Source organism: Pimephales promelas, chromosome 7 (assembly GCF_988280905.1).
Source record: "Pimephales promelas chromosome 7, fPimPro1.hap1.1, whole genome shotgun sequence".
In the NCBI taxonomy this organism is placed as follows: Eukaryota; Metazoa; Chordata; class Actinopteri; order Cypriniformes; family Leuciscidae; genus Pimephales; species Pimephales promelas.
Genome location: NC_142775.1, coordinates 21,403,705 through 21,427,603, shown reverse-complemented (window position 1 = coordinate 21,427,603; position 23,899 = coordinate 21,403,705). Strand labels below are relative to the sequence as shown.

The window sequence follows — 23,899 nt, the reverse complement described above, 5'->3', positions numbered from 1 at the left end:
AAATTATTCCATAATTTTGTAATCATTGTCAACGCAGTCTCTTCTGAGGCAGACCATGAGCGGGCTAGCTAGCGGCTCATTGGTTCGCTCAGAGAGAATGCACGAACCTATGGGAGAGCGGCGCTGAGTCCGCGGCCAATGAGCGGACGGCGCTCGCTTACTGCGTCACAGCCCGCCAAAAGGGGCGTGGCTACAGTGTATAAAGGTCGCTCTCCCAGCTCGTTCGTTGATTCTGTAGCATGAAGCGAAACGCTAGTGGCGCAAGCACGGCCGGGAACGCAATACTCGTTCCCTCATCTAGAGAGAACCGAGGTTACGTTAGGTAACCGATTCGTTCTCTTACGAGAGGTTCTCTCGTATTGCGTAAGCTAGCTTACGCTACGGGAACACCTGGTCAACGCCGTGCGCGCTAAGTAACCACTAAGCATCCCAGGGGAACACCGGGGGAATCTATAAGTGGATGAAGATAATACGGCGGCCAGCATAGCGGCCGTTACTATCTAGTGCAAAAACGCCCAAGGCGGCCGGCGAAGGCGGGCCGTGATGTGTGGGCTAATGCATAAGCACATAGGGGAACACAAGGGGTGAGCCGGTTGTGATGGAACTCCCGATAGTGCGGCTTCTATAGGAGGGCTGTGAGTACTAGACCGCCAGAATTTTAGCCTGTAAGGCTGGAACTTCCAAGTTGTAAAATCTGACAAAGGTGGAGGGGGAGGACCATCCCGCAGCCACACAAATGTCGTGGATGGAAATCCCGCAGGACCATGCCCACGATGAGGCCATGCCTCTGGTGGAATGAGCCCTGATGCCCAGAGGGCAAGGCAGGTCTTTAGCGGCATAAGCAGAGGCAATCGCGTCTACTATCCACCTGGATAGGGTCTGTTTCGAGGCGGCTAGTCCCTTGGTGCGGCCACCGAACGACACAAACAGCTGCTCCGAGCGTCTGAACGCGGCAACGCGTGTAGTGTACACTCTGATAGCCCGAACCGGGCAGAGGCGGTCAGCGTCACGTTCGCTATCGGATGCAGGCAGCGCCGATAGAGAGATCACTTGCGCCCTGAAAGGGGTACCAATCGCTTTTGGAACATAACCGTGTCTAGGCTTTAGAATGACTATGGAGTCACTCGGTCCAAACTCTAGGCACGCGGCGCTCGAAGACAGCGCGTGAATGTCCCCCACACGTTTTACTGAGGCGAGAGCCGTCAGAAGAACGGTTTTTAACGAGAGGTATTTTAGCTCCACGGACTCAAGTGGTTCAAACGGTGGGGCTTTCAGAGCTTCTAGAACTATAGAAAGATCCCAGACCGGCACCGTAGGGGGGCGAGGGGGGTTCATCCTTCTGGCTCCCCTGAGGAAGCGGATGATTAGCTCGTCTTTGCCCAGAGACTGGGCGCGCCGGGGTTCAGCGAACGCCGCGACGGCTGCCACGTAAACCTTAAGAGTGGATGGGGACCTGCCCTTATCCAGCATCTCCTGAAGGAACACTAGCAAAGACGAAACCTCGCACGTCCGTGGGTCCAAATTCTTGTCGGTGCACCATTTGGAGAACACAGACCATTTTGCAGCATAGAGCTTTCTGGTAGAATCCGCTCTGGCGTGTTTGATCGTGTTCAAAACCCCTTCTGGCAATTCGACGCGTAGTCGTTGGTCACCCATGCATGAAGCGCCCAGCGCTGTGGATGGGGATGCCAGATCGAGCCGCGGGCTTGAGTGAGGAGATCTGCTCTGATTGGAATGGGCCACGGGGCTGTCTGTGACAGCCGCGTTAGCTCCGGGAACCAAATCTGATTCTCCCAGCGCGGGGCTATGAGGAGCACCGAGTGGCGTGAGTCCCTGATTCTCTGAATGACCTGCGGTAGCAAAGAAATCGGGGGAAAAGCATAGAGCGGGCGGCGGGGCCAATCCTGGGCTAGCGCGTCCTCGCTCTTTGAAAAGAATATTGGGCAGTGAGCGTTCTCTTCTGACGCGAAAAGATCTATCTCCGCTCTGCCGAATAGGCGCCACAGTGTTTGGACTGTTTGAGTGTGCAGGGACCATTCTCCGGGGGAGACCAGGTTCCTGGACAGCCTGTCTGGACCGTCGTTCAGATGGCCCGGCACGTGCGTCGCTCTGAGCGATAGCAGGTGACTCTGGGACCACAATAGGATGCGGCGTGTCAGATGAAAGAGATTCTTGGATCTGACGCCGCCCTGACGGTTGATGTATGATACCACGGCCATATTGTCGGAGTGAATCAGGACATGGTGACCGTTTATGCGCGGGAGGAAGCACAGCAGCGCGTTCTCGACCGCGATCATTTCCAGACAGTTTATGTGTAAGGAACTCTCGTGGCTCGACCACTGGCCGGCGGCCGGTGAGCCCTCGCAAACCGCTCCCCAACCCGAGTTGGATGCGTCTGTCGAGATGACTTTCCGGCGAGAGAATGTTCCCATGGTAACGCCCCTCTGAAACCACTCGCTTGCTGCCCATGGCTGCAGTGCAGTGATACATGTCTGAGTAATCCTGATCATCTGGCGGCCCGTCGTCCACTCGTGGTGGGATACGCGGCTCTTTAACCAGAATTGAAGGGGGCGCATGTGCAGAAGACCCAGCTGTAGCACAGCGGAGGCTGAAGCCATATGACCCAGCATCCTCTGAAGCGATTTCAGGGATGTAAGGGTACCCATCTGAAACGAGGCGGCTAGGCGCTGAACACGGCGCGCGCGCTGTGTGGATAAGCGAGCCGTCATCGTGATAGAGTTCAAATCTATTCCGAGGAACGAAATAGTTTGACTGGGCTGGAGAGAGCTCTTTGTCCAGTTGACAGAGAGTCCCAGCGCTTCCAGATGGTTGAGGAGAACTGTGCGGTGCGACAGCAGCTCCGTCTGGGAATCTGCTAGAATCAGCCAGTCGTCCAGATAATTCAGTATGCGCAGCCCCTGACTTCGCAGGGGGGCGAGCGCTGTATCCATGCACTTCGTGAACGTACGGGGTGCTAAGGATAGGCCGAACGGGAGAACGGCATACTGGTAAACTTGGCCCTCGAAGGCGAAACGTAGGAATGGCCTGTGATGAGGGTTTATCTGGATCTGAAAATAGGCGTCTTTCAGGTCTAGAGAGATGAACCAGTCCCCCTGGCGGACGTGCGCGAGGAGTTTCCTGACTGTGAGCATTTTGAACGGTCTCTTCATGAGCGCTTTGTTCAAAGCCCTGAGATCTAAGATCGGCCTGAGGCCGCCGTCTTTCTTGGGGACCAGAAAATAACGGCCGTAAAACCCCGACTCGGTCATAGATGGCGGGACTCTCTCTATAGCGCCCTTCTGCAGTAGCTTGGCTATTTCTAAGCGAAGCGTGTTCATAGCAGCCGGGCTGACAGTGGATTCGAGCCGCACGCGCGAGCGTGGCGGGCGGCGACGAAACTGTAATCGATAACCATTCTTTATTATGCTTAAAACCCACGGGGAGATGCCGGGGATGGCTTCCCACGCTTTGTAGCATACGGCTAGAGGTTGAATGGCGATTTCGCCCTGATTGCTGCACATTGCGGGCTGGACACTGGGTGTGGGCGCGCTTATAATGTGGAAGGCAACGGGACTTACACTCAGAGAGGAGTTTAAGGGCCTTGAGACAGAGCGGGCAGAGGGGGGACACGCGCACGGGCTCGTGGGCGTGCTTATGTTCTCTGCTGCTGGAGCGGAAAGTGCACGCTCCGTGAGAATGGGCTCTGCGAGAGACCCTGGGCATAAAGTGCTTGTGTGTGTACGTGAGCACATGGTTGTGGGCACATTTTTTACACTTGAGGCTTTTATGCTCTTTTTGTGAACTCTCTGGGTAGCCGTGAAAACGGCTTTTAGTCGCTCGCAAGCGGGCAGGGAAACCGGCTTGTTTGTGGCGGTAAACACTACTGTAGTCAGCGGTGAGACGGGGACTAACAGTGGGCGAAGCTTTGACGGTGGTCCGGCCGCAGCGGGAGAAAGCCGTCTTTTTCTCAGCTGTGCTAGGCAGACTTCTGTTGATCAGGCTTCAGCGTGATCTTGGGTCGAGGCCCCCGGGGAGGAGGCTGTCTGCGGCGGCTGTCTGAGCGAGAGCGAGGGCGGCCGCCCTGTCTACGCTGGGGCTGCTGAGCTTGCTGAGGCGGGCGCTGCTGTGTGGTTCTGGCAGGCGGCTCGTGAGAACGGCCCGTCGAAGAACTCGAGCGGCGGGGCAGGAACAAGTTCATGGCCTGAGTCGCTTTTTGAACCTCGGAGAAGCGGTCAACGATGCCCGTGACGGCGGATCCGAAGAGCCCGTTTGGGGAAATAGGCGCGTTGAGGAACGCGGCACGTTCTGACTCTCCCATGTCGGTAAGCGTGAGCCATAAGTGTCTCTCGGCGACACAGAGGGCGGCCATGCATCTCCCTAGAGCTTGTGCGGCGGCTTTAGTGGCGCGAAGGGAAAGATCCGTAGCGCTTCTCAGATCCGAAAGGACGGGCGGTTGCCTCCCGCTGCTCGCCATTTCACACAAGATGTCGCTCTGGAGCACCTGGAGGACAGACATCGAATGCAGCGCTGAAGCGGCCTGACCGGCGGCGGAATAGGCGCGGGCATGAAAGTTAGAGGTCGCTCTGCACGCTTTAGAGGGAAGCGTATGAGCAGACCGCCATCTAGCAGAGGGCGGGCAGAGATGAGCGGCGACCGAGTCCTCGACGGGCGGCATGGCAGTACAACCCTTCTCGGCAGCTCCGTCCACTGAGCGCAGCGAAGCGGACACATCAGAGCGATTACGAGCCGAGAGAGGAGCATTCCAGGACTTCGTGAGCTCGCTGTGAAGCTCAGGCAGGAAGGGTGCAGCCCGGCTGCAGGCGGGGGCCGGACGCCGGTGCAGGAACTTTCCAGCCATGCGGTTCGGTGGTTGCTCAGGGGGAGGAGACCACTCGAGACCCAGGCGGCTAACGGCCTGAGAAAGGAGGCGCGTTAGTTCCTCCTCGATGCCGGCGCGGGTCCCCGCAGACTCTCTCGTCGATGAGCCGATCGACGACCAATCCTCGCTGTCCGAAGCGTGCAGCGAACAAGAGTCCTTCTCATCCGCGGTGTCCTCGGAGGCGACAGAGCGGCCACTCGGCGGCAACTGTAAGTCCGGCAGGGGCGGAGAGGGAGAGCGGTCGGTGGGCGGCGGCGGCGGCCCACATGGATCCGCAGAGGGCTCCGGCGGCCTCTGGGAGCGGCGTTTCTTCTTCCGCGGCGAAGTTAGAGGCGGCGCTGGAGCGGTTTTGACCGCCTGTAGTCGAGCCCGCAGGGTTGACAGCGGCAGGTCCTCGCAGTGGTCGCATCCTCCGTTGGCGAGGGCGAGTTCTGCGTGTTCCACTCCGAGGCAGAGAGCGCAGATGGGGTGGCGGTCTCCATCCTCGAGCGGAGAGCGGCAAGAGCCGCAGGAATTACGAGGCATCTTTAAAAAGACGCTCGTGCTCTTTTAGCAGGAATAATCAAAGAAAGGATACGCGTCGGATGGCGCTAGCTTGCTGGGCGGCTGAAGGTGGCAGACGGCCGGCTTCCTCAGACTCCGGAGCTCGCTAGACGGTGCCTTCTCAACGACGGCGGCTTCTTCCCAGAACAGCGGATGCGTGTAGCTCGCTGAATGAACAAGAATCAACGAACGAGCTGGGAGAGCGACCTTTATACACTGTAGCCACGCCCCTTTTGGCGGGCTGTGACGCAGTAAGCGAGCGCCGTCCGCTCATTGGCCGCGGACTCAGCGCCGCTCTCCCATAGGTTCGTGCATTCTCTCTGAGCGAACCAATGAGCCGCTAGCTAGCCCGCTCATGGTCTGCCTCAGAAGAGACTGCGTTGACAATGATTACAAAATTATGGAATAATTTTTTGGCTTCAACTTCTCAGCAAAGATGAATCTTTCCCGTAGCGTAAGCTAGCTTACGCAATACGAGAGAACCTCTCGTAAGAGAACTGCGCTATGCAAAGGAGTTGACTTACTGCGTTGCTCTGATTGGTTGTAGGTTTACGACTATCCAATTGAGTGCAGAGGTTTTTTTTCCTGTTTCGGTTAAGACACGCCTCATAATCAAAGCCGTACGGAGCAGATTCAGACTCATATTCTCACTAGAATATGAGTCAGGCTACGCAAAGTCAGGCTAATGCAAGAGCATTCATCTACACAAAACTGACATTCTTGTGTAGTATAAAAGCAGTCAGTATCAACAAAAAGTAGAAAAAACATGCAATTTGTATTACAAATATTTCCATGATGAAAAGAAAATCTAAACATGACCAGATGACATCACGATGACAAAAACACTTTTTATCTTGGTGGCATTGGCCAATTTACTGACACAATAATTAGGTTTTGAAGCATGTATTAAATGTTTTGGGTGAGTTACTACATTTTGCAGACATGCAATAGATTTCTGATGTTCCAGCAAAAAGTTGTTACAATTGCACTAACAATTTAGAGAATATTAAGAAAAATGTGCCTAAGTAACTGAGAAAAATGGTAAATGGTAAATGGACTGCATTTATATAGCGCCTTCATAGACCTAATGGCCACCAAAGCGCTTTACATTTGCCTCACATTCACCCATTCACACACACATTCATATACCGACGGCGGTGTCAGCCATGCAAGGCGCCAGCCAGCTCGTCGGGAGCAGCTGGGGTTAGGTGTCTTGCTCACGGACACCTCGACACTTGGTCAGGTGGAACCGAGGATTGAACCACCAACCTTTCGGTTCGTAGACAACCCACAAATTGGTTTGTCAAAAAACTGTCAAATTGAACTGATAGTGCTTTTTTAAATTTTAGTTAAATTCCCGAATTGACCTTATAGACAGAAAGAATGATGGAGAGAAGGATGGATGACATTTACTGTCATCTTTCATATGTAATAAATATTTTTTTTGTGCAGGGTGAAATAATCTTCATTTCCCAGAATGATTTACCTGCATTGAATTGATTTGAATTATAGTTCAGTAAATTCTTCTTCCTGCCATTCCACTGGGTGTGGCCAATTCATTTCAAATTCTCATAAATTCTCACAAAACACACTCATAAATTGAAAAGGAAATGTTTCTTCAAATTTATGAAATTTGCACATCACAATTCTGGCATTCAACAACTACTGGACAGAGCAAAACAGATTAAAGAACACTGGCCTACCCTGACAGTGGGAATGGTTAACACTTAAAACTCCATGCTTGTTCCATCCACAGCTTTTTCATAACATTTGTTGTGATAAAGCACTTAACAATTATAACAGCAGTATGTTTAAATTAATAACATTAATTAATTATTTGAGTTTTATTAGTCCAGTGTGTAGCATCTGCCGGATGAAGCGATGGCAGCCGTAGCATGCCAAAACACCCACCTCTCACACCGACTATTGGTGGAGGAGAGGAGGCCAAGTGATGCAGCCAATCAGCTTAACAGGGATGAGTAGGAGGCTATGATGGATGGATGCCAAAGAGCAAATTTGGCCAGGATACCAGGGTTATACTCCTACTCTTTTTGAGAAGCACCCATGGGATTTCTGATGATCTCAGAAAGTAAGGACCAGTTTAACATCTGTACACTTGTCAGTCACAGTGCAATGAGTCGCAGGCACCTGGTTTATGATTATTTGTGTAAAAATAATCAGAAAATCACCAGAACAAATCAAGAAACTGATTCTTTAAATGTGACAGGGCAACCATTTTCAGTCTTGAAATGTGCAATTGTCCTAAAAACCATGTTTGATGCTACAAAAGAAATTAGACTGCGTTGGCCAAATTGTCAAAATAGTACAGAATGCAATTGCAACTTCTCTCTATATTCCCCTAATTATTGTGATTATAAAGCAGCTTCGCAATTTCTCACCTCTCCATTACAGTAGCAGTAGATGATAGACACAAAGAAACCCTAAAAATAGAAACAGATGTTAGAAGGGCACAGCAACATGTGAACACATTTCTCAAACAGCTGACTGAGGTAAAAAAAGAAACTGCAAATATTTGAAGAAGAAACTACACTTACTATTTAACTTTTTAAAGTCACAGCACAGCTCTCAAGCTGTATGATTCGAGATACAATTTATGATGCAGGAAGAGTTATGGTGTTTAGTGTTCTTGGTGTGATCGGGCCATAAATATGAGCAATTCTAATGGATTAGTAAGTCTTCTCTACTTCATGACCACTATTTAAACACTGATGAAAAACATCTATAAAGACATTATTTGTAAGTTTGTTGGCCATTCAGATGATATCTTATGTATTTAATTACTTACAGTTGACACTGGCCACCTGTTTAGTTTATATCACTAAATATTTTGCATTTTCCCTGTATGTGGACATGGAAGTGATCTGTTCTTGATGTGAAGGAGTTAAAGGTCCAGTTAAAAGAGTCTCAACCTCACCAACACCTGTCATTAAAGACAGCCGAACATCTCAGACAAAATCAATGCGGAGGGTCATGAGATGTCAAGCACATTAGAGTGCTGTGAATTGAATTGACCTGTAGACAGACCGCTGGTCCTTCCCTGGCCGTGCCCCCACACGTGATCCTGAGACCCCAGTCTGGATGTGTGCCCAAGGTTCCCACCACTCCCTTTCGGGACCAGGTGGTGAACCTGCAAGTGCTGACCCCTGGAGGAGGCAGACCCAGCCTTGGCACTGCTCTGTCCAGTACGCGCTCTCCGCCTCTATGTAGACAGAACGCAGTGTTTCAGGACCTCAGACCAGCTCTTTGTCTGTTATGGTGGGAAGTTGAAGGGAAAGGCTCTCTCCAAGCAAAGGCTGTCTTCACTGGATAGTGGACGCCATTGCTTTGGCATTGGCATACCAGCAGCAAGGTCGACTGTGCCCCCTTGGTGTGACTGCCCACTACACCCGGAGTGTGGCGTCCTCTTGGGCTTTAGCGCATCAAGCCCTGAGTTCCTCCGGCACTGCTGACGTCGACGCCAGTGTCTATTGCCTGTGCGTTGGCTAGGTGCGTCCGTGTGCTGTGAAGGTGGCGTGATTAGACTGGTAACCCCATTCGTCGTCATCTGACTTAACTCGGAGTGACAATGAAAGGGAATGTCTTGGTTAAGTATGTAACCCAGTGGAAGTGGCAGCCTAACGTAACGTCTCCATTCCCTCAGGGAACGAAGACGTTACGTCTGGCTGCCACTTCCACTGTACCACGGGAATCACCTGAGCTCAGTCTTGGCTCCTCAGCAAAGAAATCTGCATATTGCCGCCGTCCTCCTTTTATATACACAAAGTGGGGCGGAGTTGCGCCATGCAAATTCTGCAGGCCCATGGCATTTCTTTGCCAGTGGCTCATTTTGTAATACTCAAAGTCAAAAGGCTTTCTAAGCAAAACCCCATTCGTCAGTGTCTGGAGTAACGTCTCCGTACCCAACTCAGGGAACGAGGGTTACATGCGTAACTGAGACATTTCATTGCCAGAGCAATTTTAAAAATTGCTTTTCATCAGTGGCTTGTTTTTCCATCTTATTTTATTAGTCTTTCTTCCAAATCAATATGAAATCATGCAAAATACATACACGTCATTTATATAAATGATGCTAAAATACAAATTTATGATTTTTGAAAAAGAAAAAAGAAAATCATATGAATCTTTACTTGCAGAGATCACTAATTTCATTAGATATTCATGCAATAAAAGCTTGTTTCCAAGTACCTGGAAAGAATTGAAGAACAGCTCACAATACATCCGCACCTCCCAGCCCAGACCGTCGAAGGTGTGTGGCATTCCAACAAACACAATGTAATGCACCCCAAACACCAACACCAACACAAGCGTGGATTTGGCAAGCTTCCTGAACAAATAGAAATGAAAATGTTCTGTCAGTTAAATAAATGTTATTTAATGACACCTTACAAACCTGTATGAATTTCTTCTCTCTGTGGAACACAAAAACAGATATCTTTGCACTGCAAAATTCAACGGGCGAAATACTCTCATCTCAATTGCATCTCCATGATCTGGAATTTCACATTAGGGAAATGAGGCAAAAAAAATCCTCATGCAAATTCCCATTGGATTCAAGTTGGAATGCAAATTTATTTAATTTACTAATATAAATCTTGGTTTGGAAGTGACTCTAGTTCACCCAAAACAAATTATTCTGTCATTAATTACTCACCCTCATGTCTTTCCTAAGCCATAGAGTGCCGAAGTTACGACGTCACTCTGTAGGCCAAAAACGTGGAAGTGAGTTAGCATTTTAGCACTACGGTTCCCTCGCTCTAAAGCCAATGGGATTTTTGAATGGGTTTTTGCTAAATCGCCTGAAATAAGGTCTGTGGTGAACAGAGCCTCTAAATATTTTCACGTTTTGATCTATGACATAAAACACACAGTTATAACCTGCTTGTGTTTTTTTAACTTTATTGTGTCCGATTGTGTTTTTTAAAATCTTTATATAGGCTTCAAAATGTATAAATTTTGGATTAACTTGTAAAGATTATCTTGCTAGACAAACCTCCGGCGAGGTTCTGAGTGAGCTAAGGCGATACTAAAATGTCATGTGAAAACAATGCCGACTTCTGATTGGTCAGAGAGAATGATCACCATTTACTGCTTCATCATTACACGCGCCAGATGGAGTATCCAGAATAACCCCACTATTTTTAAACAGTTCGGCCAGAGATAATTACTAAACTTACAACTATTATGGCAACTGGGAAGAATACGCCGTGGTCAAACGAGGAGGTGCAGACTTTTCTTTGGTTGGTGGCCGAAGAGAGGATCCAGCGAGAGATTGATAGAGCAATGAGGAACGAAAGGCGTCGCTATGAAGACGGGGTACTATTTGTGGCGGTATTGTCTGCAATGGAAAATGGTGCGAAAAGTTAGCTGAGTCGAGCCGAGCCGAGTCGAGTCGAGCTGGTACTGGAAATGGAAAAGCGCCATTACAGTTTCATCACATCCCCCGCTCCCCCTCTTATCCTCTTCACCTAGAACTCACTGAAAACCCATGCAATATTATGTGTGTACAAAAAGTAACTATACATGTTTGGTCTCATTTTAAGAGTCTCGGTGCACCTGGTAAAGTGGTCTCATTCTCCTAACTATAATCAAAAGCTAAAAGAAGATATCAAGTATTAGAAAAGTGATGTGTCCCATAAAGGTGTTCCCTTCCCCAGATCCTCCATTCAAACTACCTCCTGTATGTATAAAACAAGAACCCATTCAAACTGTGAACCCCTCTAGAGGAGACCAAAATCGAATTATAATGGCAGACAAGACCATGTGGTAAAGAATATTGAATATCTGGGTTTATAAGGAAAAAGAGCAGAAAAGTTCGAGTAGGTTGACTACCCACACAACCGTGTAATTTTTGTTTTCAGTTTTTTTTTTTTTTTTGTTCCTAGATTTCTGAATTGTTCTTATGATATGATTAACCATGAATTAATCATGAATTGAAATTTGAATCCACCTGGTCAATCCACCTGTTGAATCCTACCTGGTCAATAAATTGTAAATGTTTTATTCTGACTGACTCTAAGATTATTTTTCACAAATAGATTATTGGATTTCTATACCAAGGGAGTGTCGTACCAAATAAGAGTCAAACGAAATGACATGCGAGCGTACAAGCCAAGGTCATTCGCATTACAAATGTATTTCTATTTCAAATTGTACAAGGAATCAGCCAGGGCTCTCTTTGGCTTAACATAACGAACTGTTTGCTAATGTTTGCAAACACAACATGTCTGCCATACCAGCTGTGCAAGCTGACACCTGGGGCTCAGCATACCATTAATTAGTGGGGATACAACAATGATCAAATTGATTACTGTTATTAGCAGCGCAAAATGACATCCATTGGCATTGTTTTGCTACAAACTAGAATTTTTTAGGACGCATCCAGAATAACATGTTGACATTCCAAAGCCAAAATGTGCATTTATGGTCTAAAAGCATTTGTTCAAATCCAGGTAAAAATGGAAGCCGAAAATGTTTCTTTCCACATGTAAGAATATCAAATTTATAATATCCAGTGGCCTTAAAATGCAACACCAATTTCAGTACATGATGGAATGATGGAAAACACAACCTGAATCAAACTGCATAATGAGTAGGCGTAGGAAGGGAAGCTTGTTATCGCATCACTTAGCCACAAGCAATTCTGCCTCCAAGTTGTGAGATGAAAGGTTTTGCCTAAATTACATAAGGAAATAAACAGTTGCTGCAGGGACAGCTTCCACTCTCAGCAATCTGATACCAGAGACGATGCCACTGTAATGACACTGACAATTCAGGCTGGTACAACACTGAATTCACAATTTCAAGGCACTTGAATGCATAAAAAGATTGCCCAGTGGAAGCGGACGCACAAACCTGTACTGTTTCCGAGTATCGTATCTGCCTGCGTTGGTCTCGCGGATCTTAGTTGCAAGCACCCGCACTATATTCACGAACAGGATGAAGTTCAGCTGAAAAAGAGAGTGCAGAGAGAATGAACTGAGTAAAAGGTGACAGTTAATAAAACCCTTTCTTCCACCTTAACACAATTCAAACAATTTGTGTAACTGAAAACTGTATTAAGGAACTGGACCGAGGACTAAGGATTTGATGCATTATCAATAACTGCTCCCTAGCAGATGACCGTACAAGTGATTTGCATGCTTGGCTTTTCTCAAATGAGCTTCATGGGATGTCATTTGAAAAATGCTAATTTCCGTCTGCTTAATCACAATGAGTGGGATGTCTGTACATGAGATTTTGCACTCAGTCCGAAATCAATAAGACAAACAAAAATGCTGGTAAGTTATGGTTTAAGGTATAGTTTTGTAATTCAGCAATTCACAAACAAAAACGACTCCGTTATGTATTATTTGGTGTAAAATTATTCTAATATTAATTTCTTTCGTTTTCTGTTACATATGTAATTACAGCTAAAAAAAGTGTTTTGAAAGCTAAGATTTAGATTGCTAAGTTAAGGGTGAATAATTACAAGCATCAGTGTTATTGAACAACATGAATTATGATGCAAACTGCATGAATAATGAACACTTAAATGCTTCCAAAAGACTAAGGTACACAAAATTATTTAAAGCTATTACACTTCTTATAGCAGTTCAAAACCACAAAAGTCAGTCACTTTATTGAAGATTTAAATATCAGAGGTAATAAAATTTGCTAATCTATAAGATAACTGATGTTCAGCTGCAGGGGCGGCAAAAGATGATTTGTGCAAGGTAAAGCTCGACAGACTGAGTGATATACACAAAATAAAATTAAAATGTTCTTTACACAGAGAAAAAAACGTTATTTCAAAAACAGTTCACTGTAAGTTTTTCTGGGACAACAGAAATGGTTCTTCTATGGTATCGCTGCAAAAGCGACCTTTTGGAACCTTTATTTTTAAGTGTAGCAATGCATGAGTACGCACATTTATATTCCTTAAAAATATAAAAGAGGACATTGATGAAAACACCACATTCTTCTCCACACAGGATTCACAAAGCTCTTCTCTGACATGCAACAGGAAAACAATTATGTTATTCCCAATCACGGCAATTACACATTCAACTGACCTCTTCTACACAATATTACCCACTATATGTACCATCTGTTCAGTGGGAGTATGGAAAAAAATCGAAACCAGTGTGCAACAGATGAATCATCATTGGACAGATTTTACTCCCATTAAACATCTGACTTTCCTATGTTATCCATCCATACACAATGGCCACAATGAGATTGAATAATATTAATAGTGTTAAATTATGTGTATGTGTATGTGTGTGTGTTGCATCAGAATATATTATGTTATCTGAGTATTTTAAAATTGTATATCAGGAATGAGGAGACGCTTAGTTTTTAAGTGTGTGTAAATGTATGAAGCTGAATGACAGTGTGAAATATCATCTCAATATCTGAGTAGATCAGCATGAAATGGGGCTAAGGACCAGTCACTGATTTTTGGTCTTATTTGAGGGGCCAAATTTATGTAATTTAGAGTTAGAATCATCTCTTTGAAACCACAAACACCAACTTGTATTGCCTTGTGTGTGAAACTTGTAAAGAGTCCAGCTGTGCTGCCTGGAGCAAGTTAAGGCTGTGGAAAAAAAAAAAAAAAACTATCTTGCTGTCTTTATTATCTTTATCATCCCCATGGAATAACACATGTGCTTGATTTGCACAAAGAGATAAGTGAACAGTTGGATATGATTAAATTTCTCCTCAGTATGGAAATTATGTACAACTTCAAGTCTTCAACCAATGCAAACGAGTCTATTTACATATGCAAACATCAGATCCACACATAAACACAACCCTCAAATGTTTAAAACTAAGATGCCATAAAACTGCATCTATAATCCCCTATAATACATTAAAATAAAAGATCTATTTAATTAACTTAAATTACATTTACAAATACAATGTAACAAAACCATATGCATATTAAAATAAAAAAAATTACACATCAACTTGGACGTACAACCACAAATTGGAATTCATGTACAAACGTTGAAGGGCACCTATTAAGGAATTTTGAAAATTACCTTTCATATAGTGTGTAACATAGATCTAATTGAACAAAAACATCCTGCAAAGTTTTATATATGTAAGTTCACTGTAAAAAAAAGTTATTGTCTCTCAAAAGTACGAGTCGACTCTTATGGAGTGAAAACAGTTTTAAAACCTTCCACAAATGCATGCGCACATGCGCGCGCACCAATCCACAAATGCACACGAGAGATCCACATGAGCACGCACCAATTCACAGATGCTCGCAAAATCCACACACGCAAATCAATCCACAGATGCACACATCCACACATGCAAATCAACCCACAGATGCATGCAGGAGATCCACACACAACGCAATCCTGTAATTTCATTCACAGCAAATCACGTGACTTTTGAGACTGTTGTTCCGCTGTCTTGATTCACAAATGTGCACAAGCCTGTTCCATCTTTTTTTACGCAATGTGTTATACGGTGTATCTTTTCCACCGGCACCAATTACGGCAAGTAGTATTGTTAAATATTACTAGCTATTTACAGTAAGTGTAAAAGATGTAAATAGTGGTAGATACTATTTGCTTCAAGTAAAAAATAGTAAAGAAAAAAAAAAACTATTATTTAATTATGAATTATTACTGCCAACAAGGCTGACTATTTGCACTAAATGTAAATAGACGTTGCAGACACCAGCCATACCCATCAAAAGTCCTGGCTTTGCATTTTGCCAGCATGCCTGAGAAAAACATATATTGTTACTTGGCATCAGTACAATCAAAGTCCTTCAGAAAGTTTGTAACCCAAGAAAAAGATTTGTTGATACTGTAGTCTGGTCCTGTCGAGAGACATCTGGAGTCAGAGCATGTGTCCTGCTCACAGAGTGTCATGATGGCATCATCTAGGTGAGTGGATGTGGCCAAAGTATAATTGAAAGCTGCAGACACCTCAAGCTGAGTCATAGGAAAGTACCCAGTGATAGGCTTTTTTTCCCTTCATTGGGGGACAAGCAACGAAGGTTAGGATTCAACGATATGGTTTGTGCAGTGTTGTAATTTAGCGCTTAAAAAAATAGTGGATATCTTCGAAACCGCTAGTCCGATCAAGACGAAACCACCGTCAGAAGTTTGTAAACATAGGTCGCTGGCTACACATCAATGCCCAATGGGATAGTGAAATTCAATCAAAGTCATTTGTCTGTCATTTTTGTGTTTTTTTTCTTTTTTTTCACATAAATGTCTATAACTTTGAAGCGATTTGAGATATTTTCACCAAAATTGACACACAGATGTATGGGTTCACTCTGAGGACACATACACAATGGTGGGACTGAGCCTCTTGCTGGCGCAATAATAGAACAAAAGTGAAATTGACCCTTCGCTAAGCCCCGCCCTCCCTAGTTACTGTTGCTACGCCTGTCAAGCTTTCGCGGCTGGCCCATCTATTATAGTGTGGATGCACCCGGTGTCAGACATTCCCAATGAGATAATTAGTAATTTTCGGCGAACAAGTGAAATATCTGAGAGAACAAGACAAAAGGGACTACAGTATGCATTCGAGGGATATATTCATGACATTATATGCAACCGATTAGAGAATAATTTCTTAAAAATTGAAGTTAAAGCCTAACGTTATAGTCCCAGCAGCAGCGCCTCATACGCTGACCGTTCAAATGGAAAACACAAACTGAGGAACAGCTATGTTCATACACAGCAGGGTATGTGAAAATAATCTTAATAATTATAAATCAAACAGCTTATCAATAAATCTTGTGGAATAACACTAATATGGGGAGAGCCGCGATCGGATTGGGTTAAGGGGTAATGTTAGTAGGACGTCGATTAACAAAATGCTGAAATATATTTTAAAGTATGTCAGTGAGCCTTTGTCTTGTCTCTTTAATCGTAATATTTTACATTATATCATTATGACCAAAGAACCGTCAATATTTCCAAGCAATAGGTGTTTTTGTTAAGCATGTCGACATTTACCAGAATGGGTCTCGCACATAGATGCTAGATCACGCCAATCATTTCTCCCCTTGGCTTTTAGATTTTCTGGAAGGAAAACAATTCCTCTCCCCCGTCCAAACTTTTAGTATACCGGTATCAGATTTGCACAATCCATACGCACAATGCCTCAGCATGTTCCCTCGTTCGAAAGCTTGCCAGACCTCCCACGCATAGTTATGTTGCTAAGACATGATTGGCCATTGGCGGTTTTCGGGCGTGGCTTAGCGAAGGGTCAATTGCCATTGAATTCATTACAGTTTTGTAGCTGCTGTAGGTAACTATTGTAAAAAAATATTTTTTACATATTTGTTAAAACTGTCATTATGTCCTGACAGTAGAATATGAGACAGATAATCTGTGAAAACAAAAAAACTTAGCTCCTCTGGCTCCTCCCAGTGGTCCTATTGCCATTTTCAGAAATACAACGCTCCCGTCAGAAACAACCAATCAGAGCCAGGAAGAATGTCTTAGCAGTGTCAATCACGCTCGTGTACGCGCTGATCACACCCCTCTCTTGCACAGCGCGAGCGCGTGCCGTCGTTCAAACTCAAGATTGACGGAAAAGACCGAGACGGAGAAGTACCCTAAACTGCCAATTCTCAAGGGACACCTGCTCATAAAACAAAGAGGTAAAGGGAAAAAGACCGATGACGATAAACAATCGTGTCTAATTTGTCAGCCCATTGTAGCCGCATAACATGTTGATAAAATGTCACGGACTCTGCTAAGCAACAATTGAAACCTGCTAATTCACTGGCTTGTCATGTTGCTGAAATAATGTACTAGCACACCTTATCTAGCATTACATATCGCTAGAATAATTACATACTGTAACGTTAGTTACCGTTATATTAACGTTATCTTACTAGCTATTTATAACTTATAGAAAGAGTGCAACATAAAGTTACATGTATTGGAAAATACATAAGGATTTGAGGACCAAGTTTGTTGCCAAAGTATGGGCAGGCCATAGTCAATGTAAAGCATACTGTTGACGTTTAGTCCCTATTAGTGAATGTGCCATATAACTTTTTATCCGCCATCATCCCTGTTTACTAGCCTGCGCGTTCACGGCCGGCTCTGCTGTGGGGGACGAACTGTAGAGCAGCAGAGTGCAAGGGGGTGGGACCTGTAAGTTGTGCTAGCTTGTTCAAATTTTCAGACTAAGTCAATGTTTTCTCAAAACTCCCTACCGCAGCTTTAACAAATGCATTGGCGTAACATTACGAAACTCAGTGTGTGCCATAAGCAGCATGCCCTGAAGGTACTCAAAAGATTTTGAGACAGTAACACCTTTTGGTCAGAAGTTATAATTATTTTCCAAAAATGCTAATAATTTTTGAATAAATTTGCCTATTGTAATGATACTTGTCTTAATAGAGTCCTTGGGTCACTCCAATAACACAGATACCAAGATTAACGTATTTGGATGAACTTGCTGTCCTCCATCTTTATTTTCTTTTAAAACCTTCTTTTTGGAACTTCTGACAGCATCAAAGTATTCAGGCTTTATCTCTGTAATGCCTTCACATTTTGACATAAAAACTTCATGTATAATTGTCACAGTGAAATCATTTTAAGTTACTGAATATATAATTTAAGCCATTTTGTCTAAATTCATCTTTAAATATCTTTAATTGCTCCTTGCTGCAGTTGGTCTGAAACTCCCAGCCATGTTGGCATGTTTTGTCGACTGCTTTTGCACTTGGCCCCGTAATGGCTGCTTGCGGCTATATTTGCAATAGATTTTAGTAAAAACGTGCTGTAATTTTGGTCTTTTTCTATTTTTTAGAAAGAATACAAAAACAACAAAAATGAGATTTTGTCATCTTTTTAATGTATGACATTCTTGCTTCTGTTGAGCATAACATAAAATAGTAACAAAACAGTTTTGGCCACCATTGACTTCCACTGTATGGACCAAAAAATTCCAAAAAACAAGTTTATTTTATATACTTTATTTTGTTATTTGTGGAGCTTAATCTATCACCATTCAACAGAAGATGCAACATCTTTTGTTCAACAAAAGAAAGAAAGTTTTAGAATGATATTAAGGTGAGTAAATGATGACAGAATATACGTATGTCTATGGTTAAACAAACCTGTGGAAAGTTGTTCAGAGAGTATACCATCACATTTGGTTAGATGCTCTGACTTGTATCGCTTTGGGGAAACTCTCTCTCATGACTCACTTGCCTGGCCGAGTCGATTCATTCAGTCACTTCAGTGAGATGCGTTAGCATCTGTGGATCCATTACTCTCACAGCTTCCACTCTATTTATGGCAGGGCACTCAGGAATACATCAGCAGTGACCCTCTCTGCCACCTGGATGGAAGTAGATTGCCAGAGAGCAGCTAGCAGCAGAAAATCAATGCCAGCTGTGAAGGCTGGAGCCTTAAAGAAACCATTGTGTCATGTGACCAAACATCAAAGTGCTGAAACACGCAGACTGTTGAAGAACAAATCCGTGCCAAAATAATCTGAATGCTAAGTGAAAAGGGTAAGTATGTCACTTTTCAAAGTTTGCTAGAACTGGATTTTAGAGTGGAAAATGGGTGTTCAATTTCAATGGCCTTGATTTCAAATGCAATCACAATATATGCATTTACAATAGTTTAGAGTTACACAATTTTTTAAAAGTTTTCCAAATAAGCCTCTTGTGCATAACAAGTCTGCATTTATTTGATCAGAAATACAGTATTGTGAAATATTATAGCAGTTTAAAATAACCTTTATATTTTAATGTATTGTGAGCTTAGAATTATAAGGTTCTATCTCCACTTTTGGTCGAAATTGAGTTTGACATAATCTGATCCATTAGGTGTTTATTAATGCATGTGTGGTGTTATTTTTGTAAAAAAAAAAAAAAGAAAGAAAGAAAAAGATTAATAGATAAAGCTATAACAGAAGACATAACAGTTTTACCAGCTGGGATGTAAAAACTTTGATGCTCAATATCTCAGAACTACCCTAAACGGAGATAGAACCTTATAATTCTAAGCTCACGATATTTTGACATTTTGATGGCAAAGCTGAACTTTCAGCAGCCATTACTCAATAATGTTTCTTCATTAATGAACAACAACAGCAAATACGTAATGAGTAATGCAATATTAACAATCTAGTAAGATTGTTAATATTGCATTACTAAAAAAACCATCTTAACGAATAAGCAGGTATAGGGCTTCACTTTATTTTACATTGTGGACTTGTACATATTTCACAGTGTATTTACCTAAGAAATTACTGGTTTATATAAGGTAACTACATGTGTTATGGTTAGGTTTAGGTTTAGGGTTAGTACGTAGTTATTACCCAGTTTTTGTAATAACTAAAAAATAAGTACATAGTACATGGCAGCCATTGGGGGAACATGACTGTAAAATAAAGTGAGTAAAATCAAGTTAAAGGGATACTTCTGAATGAAAATTCTGTCATCATTTACTCATCCTCAATTTGTGCAAACCTGTTAGTAGTAGTTTCTTTCTTCTGCTGAACACAAAGTAAGATATTTTGAAGAACGATTGGAACCAAACAGTTGTTACTATGAAAATACTATGGAAGTCAGTAGTGCCCCACAACTGCATGTTTTGTTTTTGTTTTTTTGCATGCCTCCATGAGAACTAAACTATCTACGGTTTACTATTAACATTTAACTATTACAATTTAACCACTTACATCAGTAATAAGTTAAGTATTGTCATGAATACCTATTGTTAGAATGATGGTAACACACCAGGCTAGGGTTGGGTGTTAGGGTTGGGGTAAGTAAAATACGTTGATGTAATTGCAACGCTACTTATAGTCAACAAAATGTCTGGTAGGGACCATCAAAATTAAGTGTTAGCAGATATTAAACAAACTAGAGTTGGTTGACATGTAGTTGCAAAGATACAGTAGAATGTCCAAAGTGGACATTTGAAAAAAAGTGTAGTCTGATTTCAAACACAAACCAAAATCACCTTAAACAGCAAGACAGTAATTTCTGAGAAAGGGTCTTGAGACTCCACTTGGTTTAAAATATTATTTGATGATTCTAATGATTACTTTTTAAGTGTGATTTTTAAGTGTTCAAATACTTTTGGGGACCATTGCACATCACTTGCATGGCTGATATTAACTTGGCAGTTGACTGCTTGGGAAGTTAAACCAGTAGCTGTAAACAATCACTTAAATTCAAGAGTGATGAATAAATCCCCAGTTTTTAAATCAAAAATCATTTTTAAATGATCAGAATGAACTAGAATGGAGAACTTAGGTTAACGTGGGGATCCCTGCTGAGACACTTCAGTTTCTCTGCCCATGTCTGAATCATGTTATCGCCTGAATCCAATAATTGACAAAACTGGAAGAAACACACACGCACACTCACATTGTAATTATGGTAATGTTCTTGCCAGTTATTCTGACATTTGCCTTATATGGTAAAGTTCTTTTCATCTTGCAGTGTTGAATAACAGAAAAGAGAAAACTTAGGCTAAAGTTAGACAATTTCTCGCTCAGAGTAAATTGCCTCAGTCTTTGAACTGCTTCCCAGGCTGCCTCTTCGTTCTTACGCCGTGTTTATTAAGGGACTGACAGTTTTTCCACATCGCTTTTACTCACCCCAATGGCTGTCAGAATGGGGACCTGGTAGATCCATTTGATGTTTCCTGCACTCAGCTCCCAGCATCTGCACAGAAAAAGAAAGATCGAATGATAAATGAACTGGCACACGTGGATTATGATTCAATGGATATTTTAGAAGGCATAGATCGAGTTGGAGAAAAGCAGATAGGTTTCCAGTCCTAGAGGCAGTGTAGTAATGATACACTGTACTTCACAGTAGCCTACTACTGTATAGATCAGAAGTAGTCTCTAGCTCTCCTTGAAGTCACTGACCCCCTCCTTCACATTGAGTAAGCTCAGGCGCTTTATAAAACTCATTTCCATTTGTTTACCACCAATTTGTTACGCCATTCATAATCCAATTAGTAATGCTTAGCAGCTGAATGGATAATCTACCATGCAGAGGATTTTATCCATAAATAGGATATACAGTAAGTACTCAGAGGGTTGCTGAATGCATGGCCAGTCTGGAGCAAAACTAAAGAGTCATAATGAACATTTGTTAATAATTACATTCATTATAACCTTTAGTGCTAGACAGTTACTAATGGGTACTGCATGCAGAGTATCATGTGATAGTCAACTCTACTTTCATGTAAAAGAACAAAGAAAGGAGTAACAAGATCTAATTAAAATGAGACTGTCACTGCTTTTTAAGTAGTAAATAAGACTTTAATGCGCAGAGAGATACCAGGAAACCCTGGAGAACCATTTGTGTGTACAAAGCAAAAAAAAAAAAAAAAAAGAGAAATACTACCCATAATCAACAACAACAAAATAATACGATCCTCGGACCACTTCTGGTAAATTCTCAACACTGCTGACAGGGAGAAACCCACAAGCCTTGCTTTTTCAGAGACACTCTGACCCAGCAATTTGGCCTTTGTCATAGTCGCTCAGATCTTTATTCCTGTCCGTTTTGGCTCATCAGTGTATTAAATACTTGCAATATAGTGTATAAGACTTGAGAAATTAGATAAATGCCAGGCAGTCTACTTGAGGAACAACCACTCCCTGAGAAGACAAAGGACCTTTCTGGAAATTAACATTTGAACTCTCTACTGTGAAGGTAGCATTACCAATCGAGACACGATTGTCTGGATTGATAAAGCAAAAGGTAATAAGTTATTAAGAGTTTTAGGGATAACCTGTACACAAAGGAGGGTGTGTATTCCAAGCAAATGGCACTCTGCCCCCAAAATGTGTAAACTCTGAATGCAAATTGCTATTGTTAGCTATAATGTTATTGTAACTATTGCTATTGTTGTCTGTCTAAAAAAAGGAACAAAAGGCTCGGTGCGATTTGTAACTCAGATTTTCCCACAATGTTGAAGGACATCAGGGCTTCAGCATTATGTATTTTTCTAAATATTGGGTTTAACCTACAACTTTTACCCATTTGATGTTATTGTATTGATTATCTTTGATAATCTAAGATGAATGTACTCTGAAAAAATGTCAAAAAATCAAAAAATGTACTCTGATCAATGAACAGCATTAATAAAGTCCCATTAACTAAAAAAAAGTTGGTTTTAGGGTTTAGTTACCCTTTAAGTCACTAATTTCTGAGAATCAGTTATTACACACTGATTCTTTTAATGCACCAATTCAAAAAAAGCAATTGCATTTCTTGCATTTTACCTTCTTTAAATTTTTTGTGAAAATATGCAGATAAATAACTGCTTATTAATTAGTATTGTTTATATAATTATTGAATTCATATAAATAACTAAACAAATTTGTGCTGAATTTTACTTTTTGCATTAAACAAGTATAATCTAGTTGTTTATGCATTGTTTATGCTAGGTCAAAATTATGCTTCCTCTGACTAAAAAACAACAAAAAATAGCAAAGTACAGTATTGTACAAGTATTGAGATGTGTGTGGAATATCAAACACCCAGACAACATTTGCATTTACCAATTTGGCAGCCAGTGGGTTGTGATGCATTCAAGGTACACATTTTATCAGAATGTATATGTTCCCTGATGACCTCCGCTTTGTTATTGCAACAAGATAAGCTACAGGAATGCAGATCAAGACTTGAGAGTACCTGTAATCTTCTTCACATTTGATTTTCAGAGTGGAACATCTTACAGAAATGCAGAAGCCCATTAACCCACCATCACTGAGAACTGACAAATGTCAAGATCATTTACAGAGCTCTCACTTCTTGCCTTGCCAAAATGAGCATTTAATATGTAATTTACTCAGGTAGAATATAAGATCAGTGAGTCATAAAATAGAAGCTATTTTTATCTTTAATAAGGAAGCAAAATCAAATAAATTCAAAGTTGGAAAATTCTAATTCATCATATAGTATTGTCAGTCTCAAAACCCATCACACTAAAAAGCAATTATTATTGATACAATCTTGATTTACTGTATTTCGTTTAGATTAGATTACTAAAAATATAGTAATGGTTTTTCAAACATTTGTTTATTTATAAAGTTTAAAGTGCATGCGACAAAACAAGCAAGAACTCTGAATATTTTCATTGTTTAGATTCAATTATGCAACAGATAGTTCCAGTCAATACATCTGATTGATGAAACAGTGTTCCATGAAGAATTTACTTTATTTTTACTCTGCAATGAAAATAGTCCCAAAAGAAGCTAAGAAACACACAGACTGGAACTCAGTATGTACAGTAAATGGAGAGTTTCTTGCTCAGTGGTGAGAGAGAAAAATCACTTTGCTGCTTCAGAAGGTCTCAGGTTACAACTATACCCTTGCTCCCTGAGATGGGGACGAGAGTATGCTTTGCGAACGCTTCTGTGTGACTGAGTCTGAAGCACGTGTGTGAAATCAGTCCAATGGTGAAATGTTACATCACAGACTGGTGACGTCAT

At 42.5% G+C, this 23,899-nt stretch overlaps 1 protein-coding gene across 1 annotated transcript in view; it reads right to left on the bottom strand.

Annotated features, from left to right (window-relative positions):
* Positions 1-23,899, bottom strand: part of pth2ra (parathyroid hormone 2 receptor a) — a 58,572-nt gene that overhangs the window by 2,539 nt on the left and 32,134 nt on the right. The window contains exons 9-12 of the mRNA XM_039682065.2: positions 21,044-21,110; positions 12,296-12,390; positions 9,629-9,767; positions 7,822-7,863 (exon numbers count right to left, since the gene is read on the bottom strand). Coding sequence (XP_039537999.2) covers positions 7,822-7,863; positions 9,629-9,767; positions 12,296-12,390; positions 21,044-21,110 — 343 coding nt within the window. The remainder of the gene's footprint in view (positions 1-7,821; positions 7,864-9,628; positions 9,768-12,295; positions 12,391-21,043; positions 21,111-23,899) is intronic.